The 23,631-nt window shown below is 42.7% G+C and overlaps 1 protein-coding gene across 4 annotated transcripts in view; it reads right to left on the bottom strand.

Moving 5' to 3' along the window:
• The window catches only part of Nubpl (nucleotide binding protein like), a 198,427-nt gene extending 178,574 nt beyond the window's left edge, over positions 1-19,853 (bottom strand). The window contains exons 1-3 of one of the 4 annotated variants that reach the window (XM_036206084.1): positions 19,714-19,853; positions 19,108-19,255; positions 16,633-16,667 (exon numbers count right to left, since the gene is read on the bottom strand). In XM_036206084.1, the coding sequence (XP_036061977.1) occupies positions 16,633-16,667; positions 19,108-19,255; positions 19,714-19,821 (291 nt within the window). In that variant the 5' untranslated portion in view covers positions 19,822-19,853. Of the gene's footprint in view, positions 1-16,632; positions 16,668-19,107; positions 19,256-19,687 lie in introns of those variants that run through there. The other 3 variants (XM_036206086.1, XM_036206085.1, XM_036206087.1) reach the window with 3 other exon arrangements.
• Positions 19,854-23,631: the final 3,778 nt, after the last annotated feature.

The raw sequence follows: 23,631 nt of genomic DNA, 5'->3' as shown, positions 1-23,631 counted from the left end.
CATGTAAAGGAACAAAGCTTGCCACTATTTTGAGCCAAAAGAAGTAAGGGAATTGAAAAAATAATAATAAGGAAAGGAACTGCTGAAAATCCATTAGAACAGTTTAAACCAATGTCATTTTTAAATCATTAACAACTTGGGCGAGTCTTAGAAAAAACATGTTCCTCCACCCCAACCTCAAAACAGAGAAACAGTTACAAGACTGTTTTCTCCCATGTGCTTTTCCTCCTGAGAGGTCTTAAATGCTACCTATACTTGATGGCACTAAATTCCAATCCACAGCTCCCACTTCCCTTCTGAGCTCTGGACTTCCTCAATACCCTCAGGTGTCTATGGGGCATTTGAAACTTAACGCATGTAAACGAAAAGTGACTTTAATCCACAATCTCTCCTTCCTTAGTCTTCTCCATCCACACAGTTGCTGAAAGTAAAACAACGATCCTAAAAAGAAACTAAATTCAAAATAGATGACCACGAAACCATCCTGCTCAGTGAAATGCACCAGACACAAACAGCAAAACATCCTATGGTTCCATCTGTACGACGTATAGAGGGTTATCAAATTCAGAGCGAGAGAAGGTAGATGGTGGTGATCATTGTTAGTGACTACTGAGTTCCAGTTTGGGAAATGATAAAGCCTGGAGACAGTGGTGACGGTTACACAACAATGTAAATGTAGCTGGTGCAATGAACTGTGCATTTAAAAAGGTAAATTATGTTATCTATATACTATACTAAAGAAAAGATGTTATCGGATACCTACACTACCTTTTCCTTCACCAGGAGAAGCAAGACGTGAAAGTACCAGTGAGCCACGGCCACATGGCAACCTACAGATTAATAGAAATGGGTTAAGTTATGAGAGCTAGCTAGCAGGAAACCGGCCACAGGCCATGCAATTGGTAGTTAATATTAAGCCTCTGAATGATTATTGTATAAGCAGCTGAGGGACCAGGACGCGGCCAGGTAGTGCTGGAGAAACCTTCTGGCTACAATTCTTTATGTTACAGTTGTGTCCTTTAAAGGAAGACAATAAATCATGTCAAGACCCTAGTTAAAAATATCACTATATCATTCTCCGAGGAAAGTAAAAATTAAAATATCCACTATGGATTACATTGCTTTGTAAGGGTTGCACCCATCCACCTTTTCTCCAGCTCATTCTAGGCATATGATGTTCCTCTTGTTCCTCAAATAGTCCAAGATAAAGGAGGTTTGCTCTTCTTGTAGCTCAGTATCTCAATTCACACCTCTGCTCAAATTACGTCTCCAGAGGCCTCACCTCAGAAAACTCCACTGAAAAGAGTATCTCGCAAGCACTTGCTCATCCTGACATTGCTTTACTGTTTCTAACTCTCATTACTACCTAAAGTGTTCATTTATTAAACCTCTCCCATCGACTGTAAGATCTGTAAAGAAACTTGACTTTCACCACTAGAGATGCAGATCCCAGCAAAGTGCTTAGCACATGATTAAGTACCTAGCGATTTCTGGAATGAACACATGAACACACTTAGCTTTATCTGGAGATGCACTGCATTCTATTCCTTTGATTTTTCACTTGAAGACGTGGATGTGCATGAGCTGGCTTTTTGGAGCCCAGTGCCTAAGGTGTGACACCTTGTACAGCCTTGGTGCAGGGGAGAGGGGCTTGGACCTGCCTCAACTGAATGTACCAGGCTCTGCTGACTCCCCATGGGAGACCTTGACTTGGAGGAGGTGGGAATGGGGGGTGGGTTGGGGGGGGAAGGCTGGGGTGGGGGAGGACGGAAGACAGGGGATCTGTGGTTGGTATGTAAAATGAATAGAAAATTTCTTAATAATAATTTTTTTTAAAAAAAGACATGGACTTTTTTGAACATGAAGGAAAGCACATTATTTGAAAAAGCAAGAGAAAACCCCAGCATCCAAGTTCCCTACTTTTCAGTCAAAGCCAGACCATAGCAATAAGCCAACCATTCATAATGCAGTCAGTTTAGACTCACAAGACACCTCTTCTATCATCACAACAATGTCCATGTCCAAAATTACCTAAGCAAACGGCTTCCTCCTCCCAGCACCAGGTACTCTCCAGGTCACTTCTGCTCTGTTCACCAATTCTTCACTTAACGAAATGAGAGGGAAGGTCAAGTTCAGACTCCCAAAGACAACCACCATACAGCCTTTCCTGCGTTAGCTACAGATAGCTCTTTTCAAAAGCTTTGTTCCTGGATGTCCATAAGATCTGAATATTTAGTTATTTAATTGCTTAAATACTTTTAGCTTTAACATCTCTAACGTCATCAATATTAAACTACCTTTTATTTGGCAATGATATGATAAAATAATGGCCATGCCTTAATTTCTATGACAAATCCTCTAAAACTAGGCAGGTAAGCGAAATTAAATATGTTAATCTTCTACAAATATAAGCACAGAGCTCAACAGATAAATATCACAAATCAAACAAATTGTACCCATATACAACAATTTTCATTCATATTTCTTGACCCAGATACTCTTCAGCTGCACAGAATGTTTGAAATCACCGATCAGAAACATGATGCAGATATCTTATTCTCAATTAAGTACGCTGCCTTTTAATCATTTTTAAAGAAAATGTGTATTTGAAGAACAGGATTAGACACAGTCTTTTTTTTTTTAACATAAGCTGCCCAAAGAACCCAGAGGACAAGCACCTCGATCAGTTTCCATGGTGACTAGCAAAGAGCCCATCACACTGCAGACAACATTCCAGTACAAATTTGAGGCCAAAGCTGTTCCAAGGCTTGGAGAAGTCTTATGCTTTCTGTTTTGTTGACAGGAAAAATTGAAACAGAGAGCAACCTATTCCCATGTAAGGGATCCAGACTGCCTTCTGAGACTACCTGAGGACTTCCTCCTTTAATTCAAGAATGTTCCACTGTTTGGGAGCCAGAGGCAGTAATCCAACCTGTCCTTTTTGGCTCTTAGCAACCCCTAGCTTGTTATCTGTCCAGAGGTAATGGAATCTCCTTTTAGAGCAGCAGTGGAATGGAGCCCCCAGCTCAGCTGGGAAGGGGTGTACTTTATCTATGGCTCACTGTGTAGACCATGCCTCCTGACCTCTAACTGGACATTCAAGACTTTACGGAAGTACAAAGGAGACTTGGGGAGACAAGAGAAGACACAGACTTTCTCAAGAAGCATCTTAAGAACCCAAAAGAACTATTTAAAACAGCAGTCCTTTTTTATTTGTAAAATTGGTTGATGTGGTTAATTTGGCAAAGCCTATGAGAGATAGAAAGGAAGCAAGATACGGTGAGAGGTTCAAGCTCTTAATTATTTTTCTCTGATTGTGCCAACAATAAATAAAGGCTCTTTAAAACTGCTTCCCCTTCATCTAAGCACTCTGACCCACTTCTGCATGGCAGTGCTGACCCCAGCCCTTTCACACAGTGCATCTGCCAAAAGTGACTAGCACAGGGCATGACCAGAGAGAAACAGGCTAGAACAAAATCCAGCATGTGAAATGGTTCACAGCCAAAATCAAAGCTTTAAAATGCCACAACTGAAACAATACCGTTCTGGATTCAGACTTACTCTCCTATACTTCAATCTTATCAAAGCTTGTTTTATATGTACTTAACCAATGCAGTGTATTTTCTAGCATATAGCATTTCATACACAGATTCTGGGAGTTTGCTGCATATATTTTAACTGAAAGTTTAAAATGCTGAAACCAAAAAAAAGATTCTCAAAGCATAATTCTCCTAAGGCAAAAGTGATCATTGGTAATTTATGGGCACTTGAGAAAGCCCTGGAACTCATTCAAACCTTTGGAAATTTCCACCAAACACAATCCATTTTCAATCAGCTGGCAAGAGTTTCCTGGGTATGTAGCAATAGTCCAGGCAGTAGTGACAGGTCATCTGAGATGCAGCCCCTGACACCAGGGCCATTCTAATGGCAGATGAACACACGAAGGGAAGAGGAAGTGGGGAGATCTGGAACCACAAAGAAGGCTTCACAGAGGAAGAGACACCCAAGGGACGTGAGAGACAACAGGAGCTGACAAAGGAAAGAAAGCTAGTCAGTGAGTGCAAAGGAAGAGCACAAGCCAAGTGCAGACTGGAACACTGAGATAGACAGGTGCAGACTGGAAGACTGGGATAGACAGAGTGGAGACTGGGATAGACAGGTGCAGAGTGGAGACTGGGATAGACAGAGTGGAGACTGGGATAGACAAGTGCAGACTGGAAGACTGGGATAGCCAAGTGCAGAGCGGAGACTGGGTACATCAACTTGAGGAACACTTAGTCACCAGCAAAAAAGCTCCATTACACTGAGGCTGCCAAGCTCTGGGCAAGACTGGGCAATAGATAGTAACCATGTTAATATACTCCAATCTACAACCCCAACCCATTCAGCCTTCAGGTTATCACAGCCAGTACCAGCACACGAGGGAAGAACTCGAGGTAGCACTGTAGCAGTCAGTAACAGTAACTACCACCGTGCTGTAACAGCCAATCCTGCTGCTCTGCCCAAACCCCATCCCATAGAAACGGTGAGTGCACTGAAATGGCTCGGCTTCACTGAGTGAGTGTAGGGGACACATCACTAACTCAAGCAGGTGGTGGCAAAGTGTAAACCAAGTACTGAAGACTACATGGATGGAAGATTTTAGAGAGGATCACGGTGCTGGATCCATTTACATCGCTGAAATTTGACCCAGTAGTTAGAAATCAGATGATGATGAGTAGGCCACATAAAAAATCAGGGTTTTCCAAAGTGTGCTTGCCATACAGGTAGGGAAGCATGTGGAAGGCAGAGTAGAGACAAGAAGAGTCCAGGGGCTAGTCGAGTCCCATGGGGGCTACTCGTCTATTGGCCCTCAGTTCACAGGTTTCTACTAGTTTGGCTGGCCATCTCTGTATTTTTTCCCATCATGATCTTGAACTGTTTGAGGGGCCCACAGGCAGGGGGACTGGGATCTGCCCCTGGTTCATGAGCTGGCTTTTTGGAGCCCAGTTCCTAAGGTGTGACACCTTGAGAAGCCTTGGTGCAGGGGAGGGGCTTGAACCTGCCTCAACTGAATGTACCAGGCTCTGCTGACTCCCCATGGGAGACCTTGCCTTGGAGAAGGTGGGAATGGGGGGAGGACTGGGGGAAAGCAGGGGGGCAGGAGGAGGGAGGAGGGGGATCTGTGGTTGGTAGGTAAAATGAACAGAAATTTTCTTAATAATAAAAAAAGGGAAAAAAAAGAAAAAATTCAGGTTGTTTTTTAATGGATGTTGACTGAAGAAGTTGTATTCTAAAACAAGGGGAACATGTGTGAGAAACAGGAATAAAAAGTGTCTAAGAATGGAGTAACATGAAGGAGAGGAGACTCAAAGGGTCAGAGAAAGAAAAATCAAGACAAACAGGGTGTTGGGAAGGCTGGGAAACAGAGATTCTTCCCAGGTGCTGGCCCCTGGGGTGGACACTGTCAAAGGCAGGAAGCCGAGAGTCAGGAGAGCAAGAGAACAGATATGTTTGACAGACTGCTGGTGGGCGGGAGCAAAGCCTGGACACTGTGACCATGAGTCAATGCGGAGAAGCTGAAAAGCAAAGGAAAACGAAGTCCAGGCTGTACAACTGGAGGTCCAAGGGCCACAGACAGCTGAGAACCATAGGTGGCCCCACACAAAACTGTAAACACTTAAAATACTATAAAGTGTGTGTGTGTGTGTGTGTGTGTGTGTGTGTGTGTGTGTGTGTATACATGCACACACACATCAAGATTAGGGGACGAACTTGGGTGCCACTCCAGAGGCTCACTCCCACCTTTGTTTGAGGCAGAGTCTCTTACTGGCCTACAACTTCAAGTAGGCTAGACTATCAGGCTAGAGAGCTCAGAGGATCTGGCTGTCTCCAAACCCCATTTTGCCATCAATGTGGTACCTGTTTTATTATGTGGGTTCTGGGATCTAATTCAGGTCCACCACATACATAAAAGGCAAGCAACTGACCAACTGAACTATCTCCCCAGACCTTATAAATTTTGTTTTTGTTTTCTTGGAGTTGTTTTATCTTTGGTTTGGTTTGGTTTGGTTTGGTTTTGTAACTCAATTGCAGTTCTTGAGCATGGGTTTTATAGTTGATGATGTGGTGTCAATGTAGAAAAGTCAATGGGTTGGAAACACCCAGAACTAACATAGCCTGTACAGAGCACGTTCAAGTATGGCTTGAAGAAGAAAACAATAGGGAAGCCAAAGGCTTGAGTGCAAACAGAAGTTTGCTGTGGGATGTTCTGTATGCTGTGAATGTGTTGCTCTGATTGGTTGATAAATAAAACACTGATTGGCCAGTAGCCAGGCAGGAAGTATAGGCAGGACAAGCAGAGAGGAGATTTCTAGGAAGTGGAAGGCTGAGTGAACAGACACCAGCCCGCCGTCCAGAGAGCAGCATGTAATGGCACACGGTAAAGCCACAGAACTCATGGCAACATATAGATTAACAGAAATGGGCTGAGTTTAAGAGTAAGAGCTAGTCAGTGGTAGACCTGAGCTAATGGCTGAGCAGTTTTAATTAAAATAAGCTTCTGAGTGATTATTTTATAAGTGGCTGCAGGGTCCATGGGGCTGGGCGGGACCAGAGAAAACTTCAGCTACAGAGGTTAATGAGGGTTAGTGATTCATTCACTCACCCAACACACACATTCTCTGTGTATGAGTAGACTAAGGGGAAACTTAGTAAAGACAGGCTGAAGATGACCAGTGGGTACTCACAAGTGAAAACTAGAAGAGGGATGCAAGGCCGCGTCAAGAGCGAAGGCCGAGACTGGGACTGAAGTCTCTCTGAGGCAAAGGGAAGATGCAATGATGACTGAAGAAAGCGAGATTTAATGGTGAGCAAGAAGATGAAAGAGGTTATCGATAAAAGGCCTCTTGTCAGGGGAAGAGGAAGCAAGAGCGTGGGCTGGAAAAGAAGCAACTGGAATGGGACAGGAGATGTGTGAGCAGGGAAGACTAGGAAGAACATCCGTGGCCACCAGGAGAAGTGGATCCAGGCAAGGCAGACAAAGAATCACAAAGTCAAGGATTTGGTTTCTTAACCGAGCTCCCTCTTTACCTTTAAAATAATTATACATTAAACATAAGCAATGCATCTTTCCTCCCAACTAGCTTACCATGATACTGAACAGAATGTTTTCATTAAGAAATGCCTGCTATAATGAAAACATTAAGAACAGGTTAACAAACCAGAATGTGGTCTTCTTATAATACAGATGCTAAAGAAAAGATAATAAACCTCATGAACTTCAATTACGTGGTCACAACATCAGGATTTCCCATGTGAACTTGTGAGAAGCATCCTTTTACTCCCAATTCACACTGTGACTGCATTGCAAATGATGATGTGTGAGGCCGGCTCCTGCACCTGCAGTCCCGTACCAGCAAAGACAAGGAGCCATCTTAGCATTGTTAGCATTTCCCATATTCTGGACACCACATGAGCATTCCACGTGCATTGTTATACAACTCTAGGAGGAAGGTAGAGGCAAAAGCCATTCAATGTACAAGAGTCAGAGCCAGAAACAAGGCCAGCTCTGCATGAAAACAAAAAGCTAGAAAGTGAACTAATTGATGCAGAAAATACTGTCATGAGTGGAGATACATATGTTCAGCTTTCCTAAACCCCAAACCAGCATCATTTGGGATCTGAGGGATTTGTGTGTCCTGAAAAAAGAGTCTCCTGTAACCCAGGCAAGCCTTGAAGGGGAACTTGCTATGTGGTGAGGATGACCTTGAATTCCTGATCCTCCTGCCTCTACTTCCCAAGTGCTAGCTAGGATTACAGGCATATGCCACCATACCCAGCCAAATCTGACTCTTGAGCTAAAAGGTCCTAATCCATCCTAATATGATCACAGAACTTCAAAGGTTTAGGATAATATTAGTCACACAGAAAGGACATTTGTGAGAAAATAGTACATCTGGAAGGAACTCGCGTGAAGGCATTATGTAATCACAGGACAAGACAAATACTTGAGATAAACATCAATGGAAAAAAATACAAACTCTTTGAAGATAATACTGCTTCCTTTTCCATTTTTAAATCCAATTAAAAATCCACTTAATGAGTCATTCTAAAAATGGAATGTAAGAACTTAAAATTAAGTTTTGCTAAAATAGTCAAGTAAAATATACATTGACTTTTACTTTGAAATACTGCTTACAGAAAGTGTTAATCTAACTATTAATACTAAAAATTTGTGTGCAACTTACTATAGGACAGACACTGTGCTAAGTGAGTATTTTGTATGCATTATCTCATTTATATTTTAATTATTTCACTTGTTTGTAGAAAGTGAAAAGCACAATTTAGAGTGAACAAGCTACAGAGAACTTATTCAACACTTGAATCTGTGTATATTTTGTATTGGAGAAGTACACACTCTTGACTCTTTCCTTGGTCATTACTCACCAAGCAAGAGCTAACACTTAGGAAACAGAAGCAGTGTAAAGAGAAATTCAAGGCAATCCCTAGCTATAAGGGAAATTCAAACCCAGCCTGGGCTATACAGTGAGCTTAAATCCAGCCTGGGCTATGAGACCCTATCTCAAGAACCAGAAGCAATCAAAAAGCTCACCATGTGCCATCTACTAAGGATTATAGATGAAGGGGAAAGACCGAAATCATTGTCTCCCAAATGTTCACAAGCCAGCAGAGGAGGTAAGTGAATCCCACAACATAGGAGGTGGGGAAGCTCTGCTATTCCCAGAGGACAAAGACAGATACAGGGAAAGGAGTTTGCCCTGAGCCTGGAATGTGTGGTAAGTGTCAAAGTGGTCCTCTGCAGCAAATGGCTAAACTCCAAGGTCTAGTGCCCAAGAGCAGCACATTAGCATCCAAGGAACAGGAGTCCTAAGCAGAGCTAAAATGACTGAAAGTTGTATAAAATGAGGTGGCCAAGAGAATACCAGAGTGACAAAAGGCTCAGGAGCGAACAGGTTTATTTCAGTCTAAAGTTCAAGGGTCTAGACCATCCTGGCAGGGAATGCAACACAGCAGGAGCTTGAAACAGATGGTCACACTGTGCAAACAGGAAGCAGAGAGCCATGAATGCTGGTACCCAGCCCAGGGAACGGTGTGGTGGTTTGAAAGAAAATGGCCCTCAAAGGGAGTGGCACTATTAGGAGATGTGGCCTTGCTGGAGGAAGTAGGTCACTGTGAGGGCAGGCTTTGACGTCTCCTTTTCTCAAGCTTCCCTCAGTGTGACAGTCAGTCAACTTCAGCACCACATCTGCCTGCACGCTGCCATGTCCCCCTTCATGATCAGAATGGACTCAATCTCCGAAACTGTAAGTGATCCACCCTCAATGTCTTCTTTAAAAGAGTTGCCATGGTCATGGTGTCTCTTTACAGCAATAGTAAACCCTAACTAAGACAAATGGCACCACCCCCTTCCCACCTCAACTGATCTAATCAACATAATCCTCACAGGCATGTCTATGGGCTAAATAATCCCTCACAGTTATGCCCAGAGACTGCCAACTTAAAAATTAACACTAACTATCACAGCCACTATGGTATCACCAATGTTCCCATCCTATCACTGCTAAAGGAAAGAAGCTTTGTACTTACACACTAAAATCTAACTAGATACTCAAATCAACCACACAATGAAGATGTATTTTGTGCTATCCAAGCCATAAGCACTGTGCTAGCTGCTGCTGCTGCTACTGGAGGTAGCCAAGACTAGAGACAACCAACTTGGGACTTGAGTGAGGCTGTTCATTTTGTTGTTTGGTTGGTTGTCTGGTTGGTTGGTTGGTTGGTCGGTCGGTCAGTCGGTTGGTTGGGACAGCCTCTCAGTATGTTGCCCAGGCTGGCCTCAAATGCCTAGCTCAAATGAACATCCTGCCACAGCATCTCCAGTAGCTAAGACTAAGGCACATGACACACCACAGGCTTGATTTAAGATGAGTTTCACTATATTGCACAGGCTATATAACAGGTTTTTTTTCTTATTTTTAAGATAAAATGTATATATAGTGTGATTACAGGTGCCCTTGGAGGCCAGAGGCATCAGAGTCCTCTGAAACTGGAGTTACAAATGATTGTGAGTCACAATCAGGTCTTCTACAAAAGTAGTACTTGCTCTTAACCACTGGGCCATCTTCCAAGCCCTACAATCCAGTTCTTAATGCTAAGAATCCAAACAAAATAGGAGCACTAGGTTAAAAGTGCAAGACCTAGGTTGTCATTCAGTCTTCGTTCTGTTATTTTCTTCCTTGATGACTTTGAACAAATCACTTAACTTCTATGGGCTTTCACTTCCGGTCTACAATGGGGATTGTAATAGTAGCTGTTAAATATAATCATAATGAGAATAAAGCAGCAGCAGTCAGTCTAAGAAAGGAGCTAATACATAATTCACTTCAGAATATGCAGTTGATTAGAGACCTGGCCCCAAGGTGGGAAGGAGAGCATTCAATGTACAATGTACAATGTATGAGACCAAACACAACGAGGGGCGTCAACAGAAGGATTGGCTCATCTTTAAACCCTGGAAAGGGGCTTCATTAAGAATGAGACTGAGAGTCAGGGAGAGATAGACAGATATACAGAAACATCATGAAAGAGAAGCCAGAGGAGCTGGCTTCAGAGGCCCAACTGGGATTCAGAAAATCCTAGAGCAAACCTATGAACAAAGGAAATATCGACTTGTATAAGCTTTGTGAAGGGGAAAGAGAGTTTTACACCATGTGATCTAGTTCAACACAGTACATGTAACAACAAGCAAGGAAGAACAAGAGGCTGGTTAGAACCATCCATTAGGGACAGTTGTTAGTGCTCCATCCCAGGGAGAGGAGCAGGGAGGTGTGGCCTCTGAAGACTGATCATTCTTTTAAAGAGGCAGGCTCCTGTTCTAACAGAGCCTAGTCCTACTCCATTGCTATGAGGAAGAAATGAGCTAAGAAACAGGTCATGGGAATCATTCTATGTAAAATGCTAACTAATTATGTTAATATAGTAAGTGCTCAGTAAGCATAAGTTATGTTGTTATTATTAAAAAAAAAAATACTAAGCCAGGCGCGGCAGCACATGCCTTTGATCCCAGCAATCGGGAGGCACAGCCAGACAGATCTCTGTGAGTTCAAGGCCAGCCTGGTATACAGAGTGAGTTCCAGGACAGGCACCAAAACTATACAGAGAAATCCTGTCTCAAAACAAACAAGCAAACAAAAGAATAGCCACATAAATGCAATAATAATAAAAAGCAAACAGTGCCATTGAATTTCACAACATGGGAAAGACACTTACTTGGAGAGAATTCAGAGAACATTTTGCTGAGCTGCCCTCAGAGAAAGGCTAACTGATAAACTATCTGTGTGAGCACTATAAGCAACTCACAGAAGCACATTAAGACAGTCGTGGATTTTTGTAAGCACTCAATTCCCCGACCCATCCACACCCTTGCACGGAATATAATAACCAGGATAGTCAAAAGTCAGCCTGAAAAGAGGGCACAGAAAGCTGAAGAAAACTGTGCAGAACACTCCTGTAGAAATGCAGCCGGTTATAAAATGACAGAACGCTTTGCTTGCAGAGCAGCAAAGGCTTCTGGGTGTGAATCTGAGCAGCACAGCTATGTGATTCTAACAGTTATGAGTGACCTGCAGCGTATACCAGAAGAATTGGGGCACAGGCAGGAAGAGGATCACATCATCGTGTGCTAGTCTGAGCTCCCCAAAGGCAATGACTGTGCCTTCCCCATTTCTACAGCTGCCAAGCACAGTAGCTGAGACAGGGCAGACACTCAGTAACTGAGGTATATATATATATAAGTGGATGAATGAGCCAGAGCAGCAACATGAGCCGTCATTAAAACGGGGAGAGCAGAAACGGATGCACAGAGACGAGGATATGTGCTGGCTGAGTAAAGCAGCCAGGAAAGGCGCAATCAGGGAAGGCCGCACAGCAGAATCAAACACAACTGCCTTCATGGAAAGACTCCACCCCCACCGGGGGAAACCGCTCTTGTCTGAAATAAAATCGTGAGTAGATTTACTACTTATTTGCCCTTGGATCTATTTCATCATTTTAAGACACCTGCCTTCCTTTTATCGTTGCTGCTTTATAAAACTTTAAGACTATACAAGATTTCCAATATTACAAAACAGAATCTTTTTTACAAATACAACCTCATTAAAGGTCTTGATTAACAACTTCTCATTCACAAAAGAAACTATTATGAAAACAATCTCAACTATACACCATCAAAAAAATATAGCTGGGAACATAGCTCAGTGGTAGAGGACTGACTAGCACACAATGGGCCCTGGGTTCAATTTCTATCACCACAAAAACACAGATAGCTAAGTCAGATATATAGATATAGACACACAGATGTAGGTAGGTAGGTAAATAGGTAGATAGGTAAGTAGGTAGATAGGTAGGTAGGTAGGTAGATAGATAGATAGATAGATAGATAGACCGATAGATAGATAGATAGATACTCACTGCTCTTTCCCAACGTGCATTAAAATTATACTGTAGGGGCTAGAGAGATAGCTCAGCAGTGAAAAGCACCTGGCTGCTCTTCCAAAGGACCCAAGTTGTGGTACAGAGACATAAATGCTGGCAAGACACCCAAACACAAAAATAATAAATAAATGTTTTTAAAAGACTTAAAAAAATTATACTGTAAAAGAACAAAACCCATAATACAAGTAGTTTAGAAAAATCAAGAAATATGTCCAACCGGTGGTGTCACACACCTTTAATCCCAACACTCGGGAGGCAGGGGCAGGTGGATCTCTGTGAGTTCAAGGCCAGCCTGGTCTACAGAGCGAGATCCAGGACAGCCAGGGCTGTTACACAGAGAAACCCTGTCTCAAAAAACCACTCAGGGCCAATTTCCAAGCATGCAACACCTTTTAAAGCCAACAACCTGGCAAATATTTGTGACAATTTTAAACTTGAAAAGCCATAAAGAAAACCTTAAAAGCTTTCAGGGAAAAACAACACACGCTATAACAGATTCATATGAATCAAAAAAGCATTAGGCATTTTCATTAGTACATCAGAAGAAAATGGAATATTGTTTTCAAAGTTCAAAAAGTGATTCTGAGCCTTAAATTCTACATCTTTGTGAAATTATCAAATACAAAGAAAGAATAAAGATCTCTTCAGAAATTAAAGAACTAGGAGAGTTGACTTCCTGTATGTATGACTTCGAGTATGACTACTCATCGGCCATGTCTTTCCTAAGAAAGAATCAAGGAAGCCCAATGGGCATCACTGAGTGACAGCTGTGATGGAGGTGGAATGCCATACTGCCTCTGGTTCCTTTCAGGTCCTCATATGACATCTGACTCTTGCCCCCTCACTCTATGATTAAGCTGAACCTACCAGAAAATCTAAAGTATCCTTCCTATCTCAAGAACTTTACCTTAATCATACCACCAATTCTTTTTCCGTCAAAGGTAAGCTTCATGAAGTAAGATGGAGACACTTGTAGTCATTAATCTGCCCACCAAACCACAGAAGAACTTGAGGATCCAGGGAAAAGGGGGTGGGGGGAGGAAGGGAGGGAGGTAGGAGGGAGGGAGGCAGGGAGGGAGGGAGGCAGGGAGGCAGGGAGGGAGGGAAAGTTAATTCAAGAAAAAGGACAAGATGAGATGCAAGAAATTATGCCCCCCACAAAGGAAGAGAGCTATAAAGAAATGGGTTCTTTAATTTGACCTGATGGTAGAATTTCCCTGAGGCAGGAGCACAGCTTTAAAGAAACAGAATGGTATTTTTTCCTACTAGTCCAGTTAGGATACTTGGTTCCATGGTGAATGAAGTTTATACAAGCAAATATAGTGAATGGGTAACAACCCTCACATGTTCAGAAACCAGGGCCAAAATCTTGATACATGAACATGCCACACTGTACATTCTAGCAAATTCTGGATCCTTATCTCGGCAGTACACTTGCATATGTAACGCAGGCCATTTTTCCATATGTGCTGTCCACAGGGAACTAGAAGTGACAGGAAACAAGTGAGAGGCACAGCTACACTACACACTTTAGTAATTCTTACCCGCATTTCATATATATAAACATATTTTATATATTCCTATATTTATGTGTGTGTTCCATGTGTAAATATGAAATATGCTAGGACATTTTAAAAATAGTAAGTTGAAAATAAGAAACTATATGAAACGTATTTCATATATATGAAAGGGTAATTAAAATAGGTTATGAAATAGACGTGTATTATTAACTAATGACTTACAGGATTACATAATATGTTCAGTGTTCATTTTCAATTTTAATACCTAAAAAATAGATAAAAACCTATCATAAATGAGAGTATTTCAAAAGGTATATTCATATCAACTATAGCTAAAATAAAAGATGAACCATACTTTCTGGAGAACATGTATATAACTTAGTATGTAAGAACAGAATATAAGATTGCCATTGTGGGGCCAGCAAAATGGCCAGCCAGTAGAAGTGCTCACCACACAAGCCTCACAGCCTGAGTCCAACCCCAGAACCCACAAAAAACACCGGAATGGTGGGGTGCATCTGTAACCCCAGAATCCCCACTGCAAAATGGAAGGCAGAAACAAGAAAATCCTCCAGAGTTGTAAACCAGCTAGCCTGAGGTATGCAGCAGCATAGCACAGAAAAAAAAAAAAAAAAAAAAGAAGGCCCTGCCTCAAATACAAGGCAGAAGGGACCCAAGTCCCAAGTCCTTTGACCTCCATACCCATGGCATATGTGTGCCTGCACACACACACACACACACACACACACACACACACACACACACACACACCTGCAAACATCACAGGCTATTGCCAAGGATACTGGTTGCTCTCCATTACATGATGGTAAGGCCCTATTACCCAAGTTAACACTTACTCTGTCACTGAACATGGAGAAATCGAGCTGATGCCAACTAGAAATTTCACCACTCCTGACTAGTATTCACAGTGCTGGAAAGTACTTTGCACACTACCAGAGAAGAAAAGTAATCATCAATTTCACCCAGCTATAAATCCTGACCCTTCACTCCTGTCTGAAGCTATACTCGTGCGATAGAGGCATAAATGTTATGGCAGTTATCAACCACTTTTTGATTGGATTTGAGGCCCACTCCATGAGATGGAACCCATACCTGACCCTGCTAAAGTGGCCAAGAACCTCAGACTATACAGGTCATAGATCTAGAGAAAAACCTAATACTAATATTCTGCTAAAGGAACGGAGCAATAAAATGGCTCCTAATGATGCATTTCTACAGCTACAGATCAATACATCACTCAAGCCTCATCAGAGCTTCTTCTTGCAATAGATGGGAACTAGCACAGGAATCCACAATTGGACAATGTGAGACTTTGGAGCACTCAGCCACAAATGGGGTGTCTTCATCAAACCCTCCCCTTGGACTCAGGGATCAACACAGAAGAGACAGAAAGATTCTAAGAGCCAGAAGTGATGGACGACTCCAGGGAATAGCATCTTCCAGACACAACAGGATGGGTACACATATAAATGCAAAAAGATCCTGCACAAGTTGAAACCACACAAAATCCCAGCACTGAGAAGGGGGAGTGGACACAAATTCCCACCCTTCACCAAGAAGCTCTCTGCAACTGATACCTGTTGCCAAACAGAAAATCAGTTTCTTCAGTGGAGTGCCACGGGGTCCATCAACCACACTCCAAGCCCAGGAGTGGCTAGGCAACACAGAAGAGACTCCGTGTTTGGGGTGCTTTATGCTTTGGTTAGAGTTTGCTTCTGTTTCTTTGGGTTTTTTGGTTTTTTCTTAATTGGTTTTCATTTTTAGTTCACTGCCTGTTTTGGTTTGGGCTGTTTTCCTGTTTTTTGTTTTTTCACAGGGAACACGGAGTTGAGTGTGTAGGGAAATGAGGAGGATCTGGAAGGAGTTGGGGAAAGAATATGATCGAAATTGCTTTTAAATTTTTTTCATCAAAAGTAACTAAGAAAAAAGCCCAATGCCAGGGAGTAGTGGGCCAGGGAGGTCAGCAGTAGTGCACCAGCCTAGATTGTCTGAGGCCCCATACTCAACCCCACAGTCCCAGGAAAAAATAAATCCCATTGTCCTTTAATGGGAGTAGTTGGGAAAAGGGGAAACATCCTAACGATTCAAAAAAGGAAAGTGCTCAACCATGAAAGCAGCAGCTGCAGAATGGGGTACAGGGCTGGAGAGACAGCTCAGCAGTTGAGAGGAAGTGCTGCCTTTGCAGAGGATCTAAGTTCTGTGCCTAGGGCCACCATGGCAGCTCACAACTGCGTGCAACTCTGGACTAGCTTGGGCTACAAAGTTAAGTTGCAGGGATGCCTGGGATTAATGCTATGGACCTGACCTCAAAAAGTTAAACCCAGAATAGTACTACCACAGATACGGACTATGCAGTAAATTTTTATTTTAAAAAATGACCTCTGTTCAAGAACATGAAAGCGCATCATGGGATACATGACCAACATTTAATTGCAACATCACAGTTACTAGAAGAAACAGTACTAATGGCAGCACTTTTAGTCCCTTAAAAATGTGCAACCAACTGAAGCTAGACTATACAGCTTCAGGCCACAATGCTTCATCACTGCCTTAAAAACATGGCAATGCATTAGTAGTCCTATTGATGGACACCTACCGAATCATTCGAGGCCAGTGCGAGAGCAAGGTTCACTGAAAGAAAAAGAGAGAATTCAGGTTAGTCACTCTCCTTCTGTGGAAATTCACTCTCCTTTCAACATTTCCCTCGTTTGTAAAAGACCAAGGATAAGGAGAGAATGACAGAGACAAAAGACCAGAAGAAAACAGTTCTGCAACTACCAACAGACGCCTGTCCCACGGCACTGCACATTTTAAATAGCTCCTTTATAGTCTGTTACAATCTTGTTCAAATTCATCATTTAGTTTTTCTTAAATAAATGTTAATGGAATATTTTAAATTTCAATTTTTATTTTAAATTAGTTTGATAACAATAGATAGTCTTTTTTTGCTGTTGTTTTTTTGGTTTTTTTGTTTTCAAGACAGGGTTTCTCTGTGTAGCTTTGGTGCCTGTCCTGAATCTCACTGTATAGACCAGGCTGGCTTTGAACTCACAGAGATCTGCCTGGCTCTGCCTCCCAAGTGCTGGGATTAAAGGCATGCACCACCACTACCCTGTGTCCTTTTTTTTTTTTTTTTTTAATAAATGCAGTTATAGGCATCTGAGTACCTAACTCACACACACACAAGTATACAAAAGGCTGGGGCTCTGTGCACAGAGGGAACTGAGAAAGATAAATGGTAAGGTAGTACGGTAATCAAAATGCCGATGCCTGTGATTCTAGAGACAAAAAGGAGGAAAGTGGTATCCCCAAAAGCACAGTCAGCCAGCTCTGCAGCCGGGCTACAGCTGTTCTCTAGTTGGGCAGGGGTGGTCCCAGCACTTGGGAGGCAGAGGCAGGTGGATCTCAGTGAGTTTGAGGCCAGCCTGGTCTACAAACAGGAGTTTGTAGGACAGCCAGGACTATTACACAAAGAAACCCTGTCTCGAAAAACCAACATACATACATACATACATAAATACATAAATGAATAAATAAATACATAAATGAATAAATAAATAGGTTCTCAGACTGCCCGTTTTCCACAGTGTGAATCCCATTTCCTTGCAGAACGATGCTGTCACTTCTATAAGGAAAGCGGCTGGAAGTATAAACTGCAAAGCAGACCTGAATCGGAACCCAGCCCCGCCACCTCCTTCCCTTGTATAACCCTGACTGCTACTTTATGTCAGTCTGCTCCCTGAGTCATAACATAAAGGGATCTTCTCCTTTGATAACTGCTGTGAGGGCAAAAGAATACTGTACACAAAGTACTTCATCTAGAATGTGGTACTTATAAATACACTCTTATGTGTAACAGGATGATTCTAATTCCAGATACATAATAGGTTAAGCATCATCTAACTTTTAAGCAGAAACTTTCTTGAGGGGACCTCCTCAGGCTTCTGAGGATGACAGCACAGAGCTGTGTGTCACTGGAACCTTCATAATACATATTTACCTGCCAATATAGCTCAATAAGGCTGAAGAAAAGAAAGAACTAACAGGATTTCAAGAAGTTTCTCACATTACTGTTCCTTATAATCTCTTTAGAAATAAACAATTCCTTTTGGAAATAACTGTAAGTCTTGAGTGTTAATTCTATTTTAGAACTCATAATCTTTAGTGCTAAAATACCATCTTCGTGACAAATTTACAGTCACCAAAGAGGGCAGGGAAAGGACTCTCCATCACTACCATATTAATCCAGAGGATATGAAGACTAAATGGTTAGGTGGGGTGACAGCTCGAAACTACCCACCACGTGAGCACCATGTGAGCACCAGGACCTGAGTGTAATCACAGGACTGGGAAGGGCATGCAAAGAGACAGGCAGCCCCTGAAAGTCCAATGGCCAGTCAGCCATTGAAAAAGAGCAATAAAGACCCCCGATGTTACCCTCTGCCCTCCACACACATGTACCTGAACATAGGAACACACACACCACACACACACACACACACACACACACACACACACACACACAACATTAGATGGATTTAAAAAAAAAAAAAAGTTAAATCTTTTCAAGCATTCTCAAATATTCTTAGCTTTTGGCGATTTTATAAATGGAACAAGTGACATGATTAAATGAAAAACAGGCACAATAGCAAATATTATCATTGCAAATATACAACTATGTGTGCACTGATAGGCTGGAAAAGAACAAGAATAATGTAATATACAATTACTAGTGTTTTAAAAGTAACAGCAACCAATTACTGAGAACTTCTATGAAATGACAATGGGCTAAGTGGTTAATTTAATTTGCATATCATCCTATGAAAAAGATTATCTCCACTTCCTAGTTAAGTGAACAGAATACCTGTAGACATCCTAACTACTTCTCACTGAATTGAGTAGACCATGTGGTAACGTGTTTACTTCAGCTCCCACCCATTATCAAACCCTAAAATAGGGAACCACAAGTTAGAAACATCACGAATACCGAACTTGAAAAGTGATCATTTACAGTTCACTTGACAGTCGGCACAACTTCTTAATCAGGAAGGACATGAAGGCCTTACAATACCTGCTGTGGTAGACTTTCCAACTCCACCCTTTCCAGAGGCCACAACAATAACGTCTCTAACACCTTCTATGGGCTTCTGCTTAGGAAGTCCTCGGGACATGATTTGTGTTCTTCTTTGTTTCAAGGCCTCACCCTCAGCGCCTAATAACTTAAAAAATAAAATAAAAAGTGATTTAAGTCAATCATCCTCATTACTGGATTAGTGTGCTGTACAAGTGAAAACGACCCAGAGTTTGAGCATAACAGGGCTTCCTTTTCTAATTCTGTTCATCGCCACTAATTTAGCCTTTAGGTGCTATTTATCGACTGCTAATCTCAACTGCAAAGATAAATTGTTGGAGCTGAAATTTGTCTGCCAGGGTAAGCGAGGTTGTTAAAAATGCAAAGTGGACTTTTGACCGAGTTAAGCCCTCCGTGCATTTTCCTTCTCGTTAACCTATTCACTAAATAACCCCAAGCCAAGAGAGCAATGTGCACCCCATACATCCATGCTCAGGAGAGTGTGGGGACCACAAGCCCCAGACTCCTTCTAGGGGACCCGCTAGCGGGAGCTCGCAGGCACCGGCGATCAGGCGCTCACCATCCCCTCCCGCGCTCGGCACACACCTGGCGCCCACAACTCAAGGCTCGGCGCCCCAGGGGCGGGACAGAAGCCCCGCAACCACCCCCGAGTAACACCCTGCCGAGAAGCAATAAATGCTGCCAGGACCCCATGGCACGCGGCTCTTCCCGGGACCAGGGAGGAAGCACTTTGCGCCGGGCGCGGAGAAATGACGTCACGTGGCAACCCGTGGCTTCCCCTGCCTGGAGACGAGCCCGATTGGTGTTTCCTCAGCTCTGGAACCCCATTTGTTTTAATTCTGATGGTCACCAACTACAAACACTTCTGCGACGTTAGACCAGACCTTCCCGAAGACTTTCCACATATAACATTTCATTTTAGCCTTCCAGAGTAGACAAGGAGACTTCAGAAATTTTTGTTTTGAAGTTTGGAGGGTGGCTTTATGCTGGGGATGAACCCACGGCCCCGTTCACACTAGGCAAGCACACCACCAAAGTGTACATCGCCAATCCTCCTCTTGTTACTGATTTAAAATTTAAGATTGAGAAAGTTTAATAAGATTGACGCCCATTTTAGCAGAAATTTAGAATGCTAGAACTTGAAGATTTCATTTTCCTTACTGCATAGTACTGTATACACCATTTAAATGTCTCTACTGTTAAAGTTTTTACAACACATAGCACTGTATATGGTCGCTTCAACACTGCCACTGTTAAGATTTTTACAGCACACATACACTGCGTGCGACCTACAGTAATACTCTGCCCTAAGCTAGTCACCACTTGTGCTGCTGATGGTTCACAAGGTTGCTGAGGATGCTTTACTAGATCCAAAACGTTTAGCTAAGTCAGAAAACAGGGCCAATAAAGAAGCCTCTTGAGAAGGAACTTAAGGCTAGTGGTAAAGCGTTTGTGTAGCATATATGAGGCCCTGGTCCAATCATCTGCAAGGGGAATGGAGTGAAACCAGAGCTGGAGGGAGGGAGGGCGTGGAATTTATCCAGGTGGAAGTAAGACTGCATACCTGTAGATTTAGATAGACATCACTATTTCCAAGGCAGATAAAAGAGCAAAAGCAATTAAGAAAAATAGCTCACAAGCTTATCTGGAAACCAGACCCAGCCAAAGATGGCCAGAGGTATGGTTTCAGTTTGCCTTTGATCATCTTCAGAAGAATTTGTAGGAAGGGCTTTTATCTCTTCCATTTGCTTCTTATTTGTATTTATCATATCAAAGATTCAAAATCAGTTTATTTTTCTCTGATCTAGTTCTTACTTTTCATATTTTTATTATAGGCATAACAACATCAAAAAATTACCATAAGGATTAAATATTACTAGTCAAGTGCTCTTGGTTCTTAAGCGCTGAGAAAGCCTTCAGCTTCCTGTTTACTCTTCTCAAGCCCGTACCCTTATTGTTTCATTCCTTTTTTCTACTGTACACCAGGCTTCACATTTTTAGCTTGTCTTCACTCACATATTCTTTCGTGGGGTATTTTGTCATCTAATTTTAATTTTAGATTTATTTCCAGCTCAGTTTTTATAAATGATAAGCAAAAAGCACAGTTAAAAAGAGATACTATAAGAAGACTTCTGCCAAGCAGGCCCAGGCCACACAAGCCAGAATGGGTGAGTGACCCACCTGCCAGCAGAACTAAACCCCTCCCCACATTCTGTCCCCCACAACCCTTCTTCTGACCCACACCGTTCCAGCTCGTCCCCAGCCCTGCTGCTGGGGCCCTGACCTCAACCACAGTGGACTTCTGTCACTGAGGCCCAGACCACACCGGCCAGAATGGATGAGTGGCCCACCTGCCAGCGGACCTGCACCACTCCCCAGAGTTTGTCCCCCAGAACCCTTCCCCAGGACCATGCCATCCCAGCCCATCCTTGCCCCTCTGCTGGGCCCTGACCCCCACCCTGGAAGACTTCCACCAAGCAGATGCATGCCACACAAGTCAGAACCGGTGAGTGACCCACCTGCGGGGGAACTGTAACCCTCCCTGGATTCTATCCCCGATGACCCTTCCCCAGGCCAACACCATGCCAGCTCAACCTTGGCTCTGTTGCTGCTGGTCCCTACCCCTAACCCCAGCAAACTTCTGCCCCTGAGGTACAGACCACTCCAGCCACAATGGATGAGTGACCCTCTTGTCCTGTGGCCCTCCCACTCTGTTCTCAGCATCAGCACCACTGCTGTGCCTGCCCCCAACTCTGGAGGGATCCCACAGCTCTGATGCAGCCCTCTCCAGTCAACCAGTAGGTGAGGGATCCCACCACCCCAAGACCCACACTGAAGCCCAACCCCTCTCACCTCTTCGTATCTGTACCCCAAGTCAGTCCTTCCCCAGAATCCTGGCAGACTCCAGAGGCCCAGACACAGTTCACACCAGTCAGAAGAAGAGCCCCAGAGGCTGTACAGGAGGCCAGGCTGGTCCTAGGTACCACAGAAGATTCAGGCTTTACTAGAGACCAGACTGGATCTAGAGACCCAAGGAGACTATGGGTTTACCAGAGGCCAGACCAGATCAAGGAATCTACGGCCCCAAAAGCCCCTGCAGAGACACCCTACTACTGTACCTGAGGACTCACCAGTCACTAGCACCCTTAGCCACTTAGGCCAGAAGACCAGAGAGGAAACAGAAACCAAGGAACAAAACATCCATCCCACAAGGACAAACATGGGAATCAACACCTAGACCTGGAATCACCCCAAATCCAGATGCCTAAATGCCAGTGTAAGAACATCATCAATAACAGAAAAGGTAATATGAAACCACCAGAACCCAACTATCCTATGATAGCAAGACCAGAACATTTTGACACAGCTGAAACACAAGAAAAACAATCTTAAAAATAACTTTCTGAAGATGATAGAGGTCCTTAAAGAGGAAATGATAAATTCCCTTAAAATTTTGAGGAAAAGACAAACAAAAAATTGGAAGAAATCAATCAATATGTCCCTTAAAGAAAGTCAAGAAACCCAAGAAAAACAACCAAGTGAAGGAAACAGTTCAAGACTTGAAAATTGAAATAGAAGCAATAAAGAAAACATAAGCCAAGGGAATTCTGGAAATCGAAAATCTAGGTAAATGAACAGGAACTACAGATACAAGTATAACCAACAGAATACAAGAAATGGAAGAGAGAATCCCAGGTGTTGGAGTTATAAATAGAGGAAATAAATTCATCAATCAAAGAAAATGTTAAATCCAACAATTTTTTAACACAAAACATTCAGGAAATCTGGAACACTATGAAAAGACCAAAACTAAGAATAATTGGAATAGAAGAAGGAGAAGAATCCCCTGCTCAAAGGCCTAGAAAATATACTCAACAAAATCATATAAGAAAAATTTCCCAACCTAAAGAAGGATATGCCTATAAAGGTACAAGAATAATACAGAACAGCAAATAGACTGGACCAGAAAAAAAAGTGCCCTCATCACATAATAATCAAAACACCAAACAGAATAAAGAAAGAATATTGAAAAGCTGCAAAGGAAAAAGGCCAAGTAACATATAAAGGCAGACCTATCAGAATTACACCTGACTTCTCAATGGAGACTCTAAAAGCCAGAAGAGCCTGGAAAGACCTCTTGCAGACTCTAAGAGACCACAGATGCCAGCCCAGACTACTATACCCAGCAAAACTTTCAATCACTGTACATGCAGAAAACATGACATGATAAAGTCAATTTTAATCAATATCTATCCACAAATCCATCCCTACAGAAGGTACTAGAAAGAAAACTCCCACCTAAGGAAGTTAGCTACACCCACGAAAACATAGGCAGTAGAAAGCCATACCCATGAAAACACAGGCAATAGATAATCCCACACTAGCAAAACCCAAAGGGAAACACACACAGATACATACCACCACCACCACCACTAAGAACAATAATAACAACAAAAACAGGAATTAACAATCACTGGTCATTAATACCTCTCATTATCAATG

The sequence above is a fragment of the Onychomys torridus genome, chromosome 14, assembly GCF_903995425.1.
Source record: "Onychomys torridus chromosome 14, mOncTor1.1, whole genome shotgun sequence".
NCBI lineage: Eukaryota > Metazoa > Chordata > Mammalia > Rodentia > Cricetidae > Onychomys > Onychomys torridus.
This window is presented reverse-complemented; position numbering and strand designations above follow the sequence as displayed.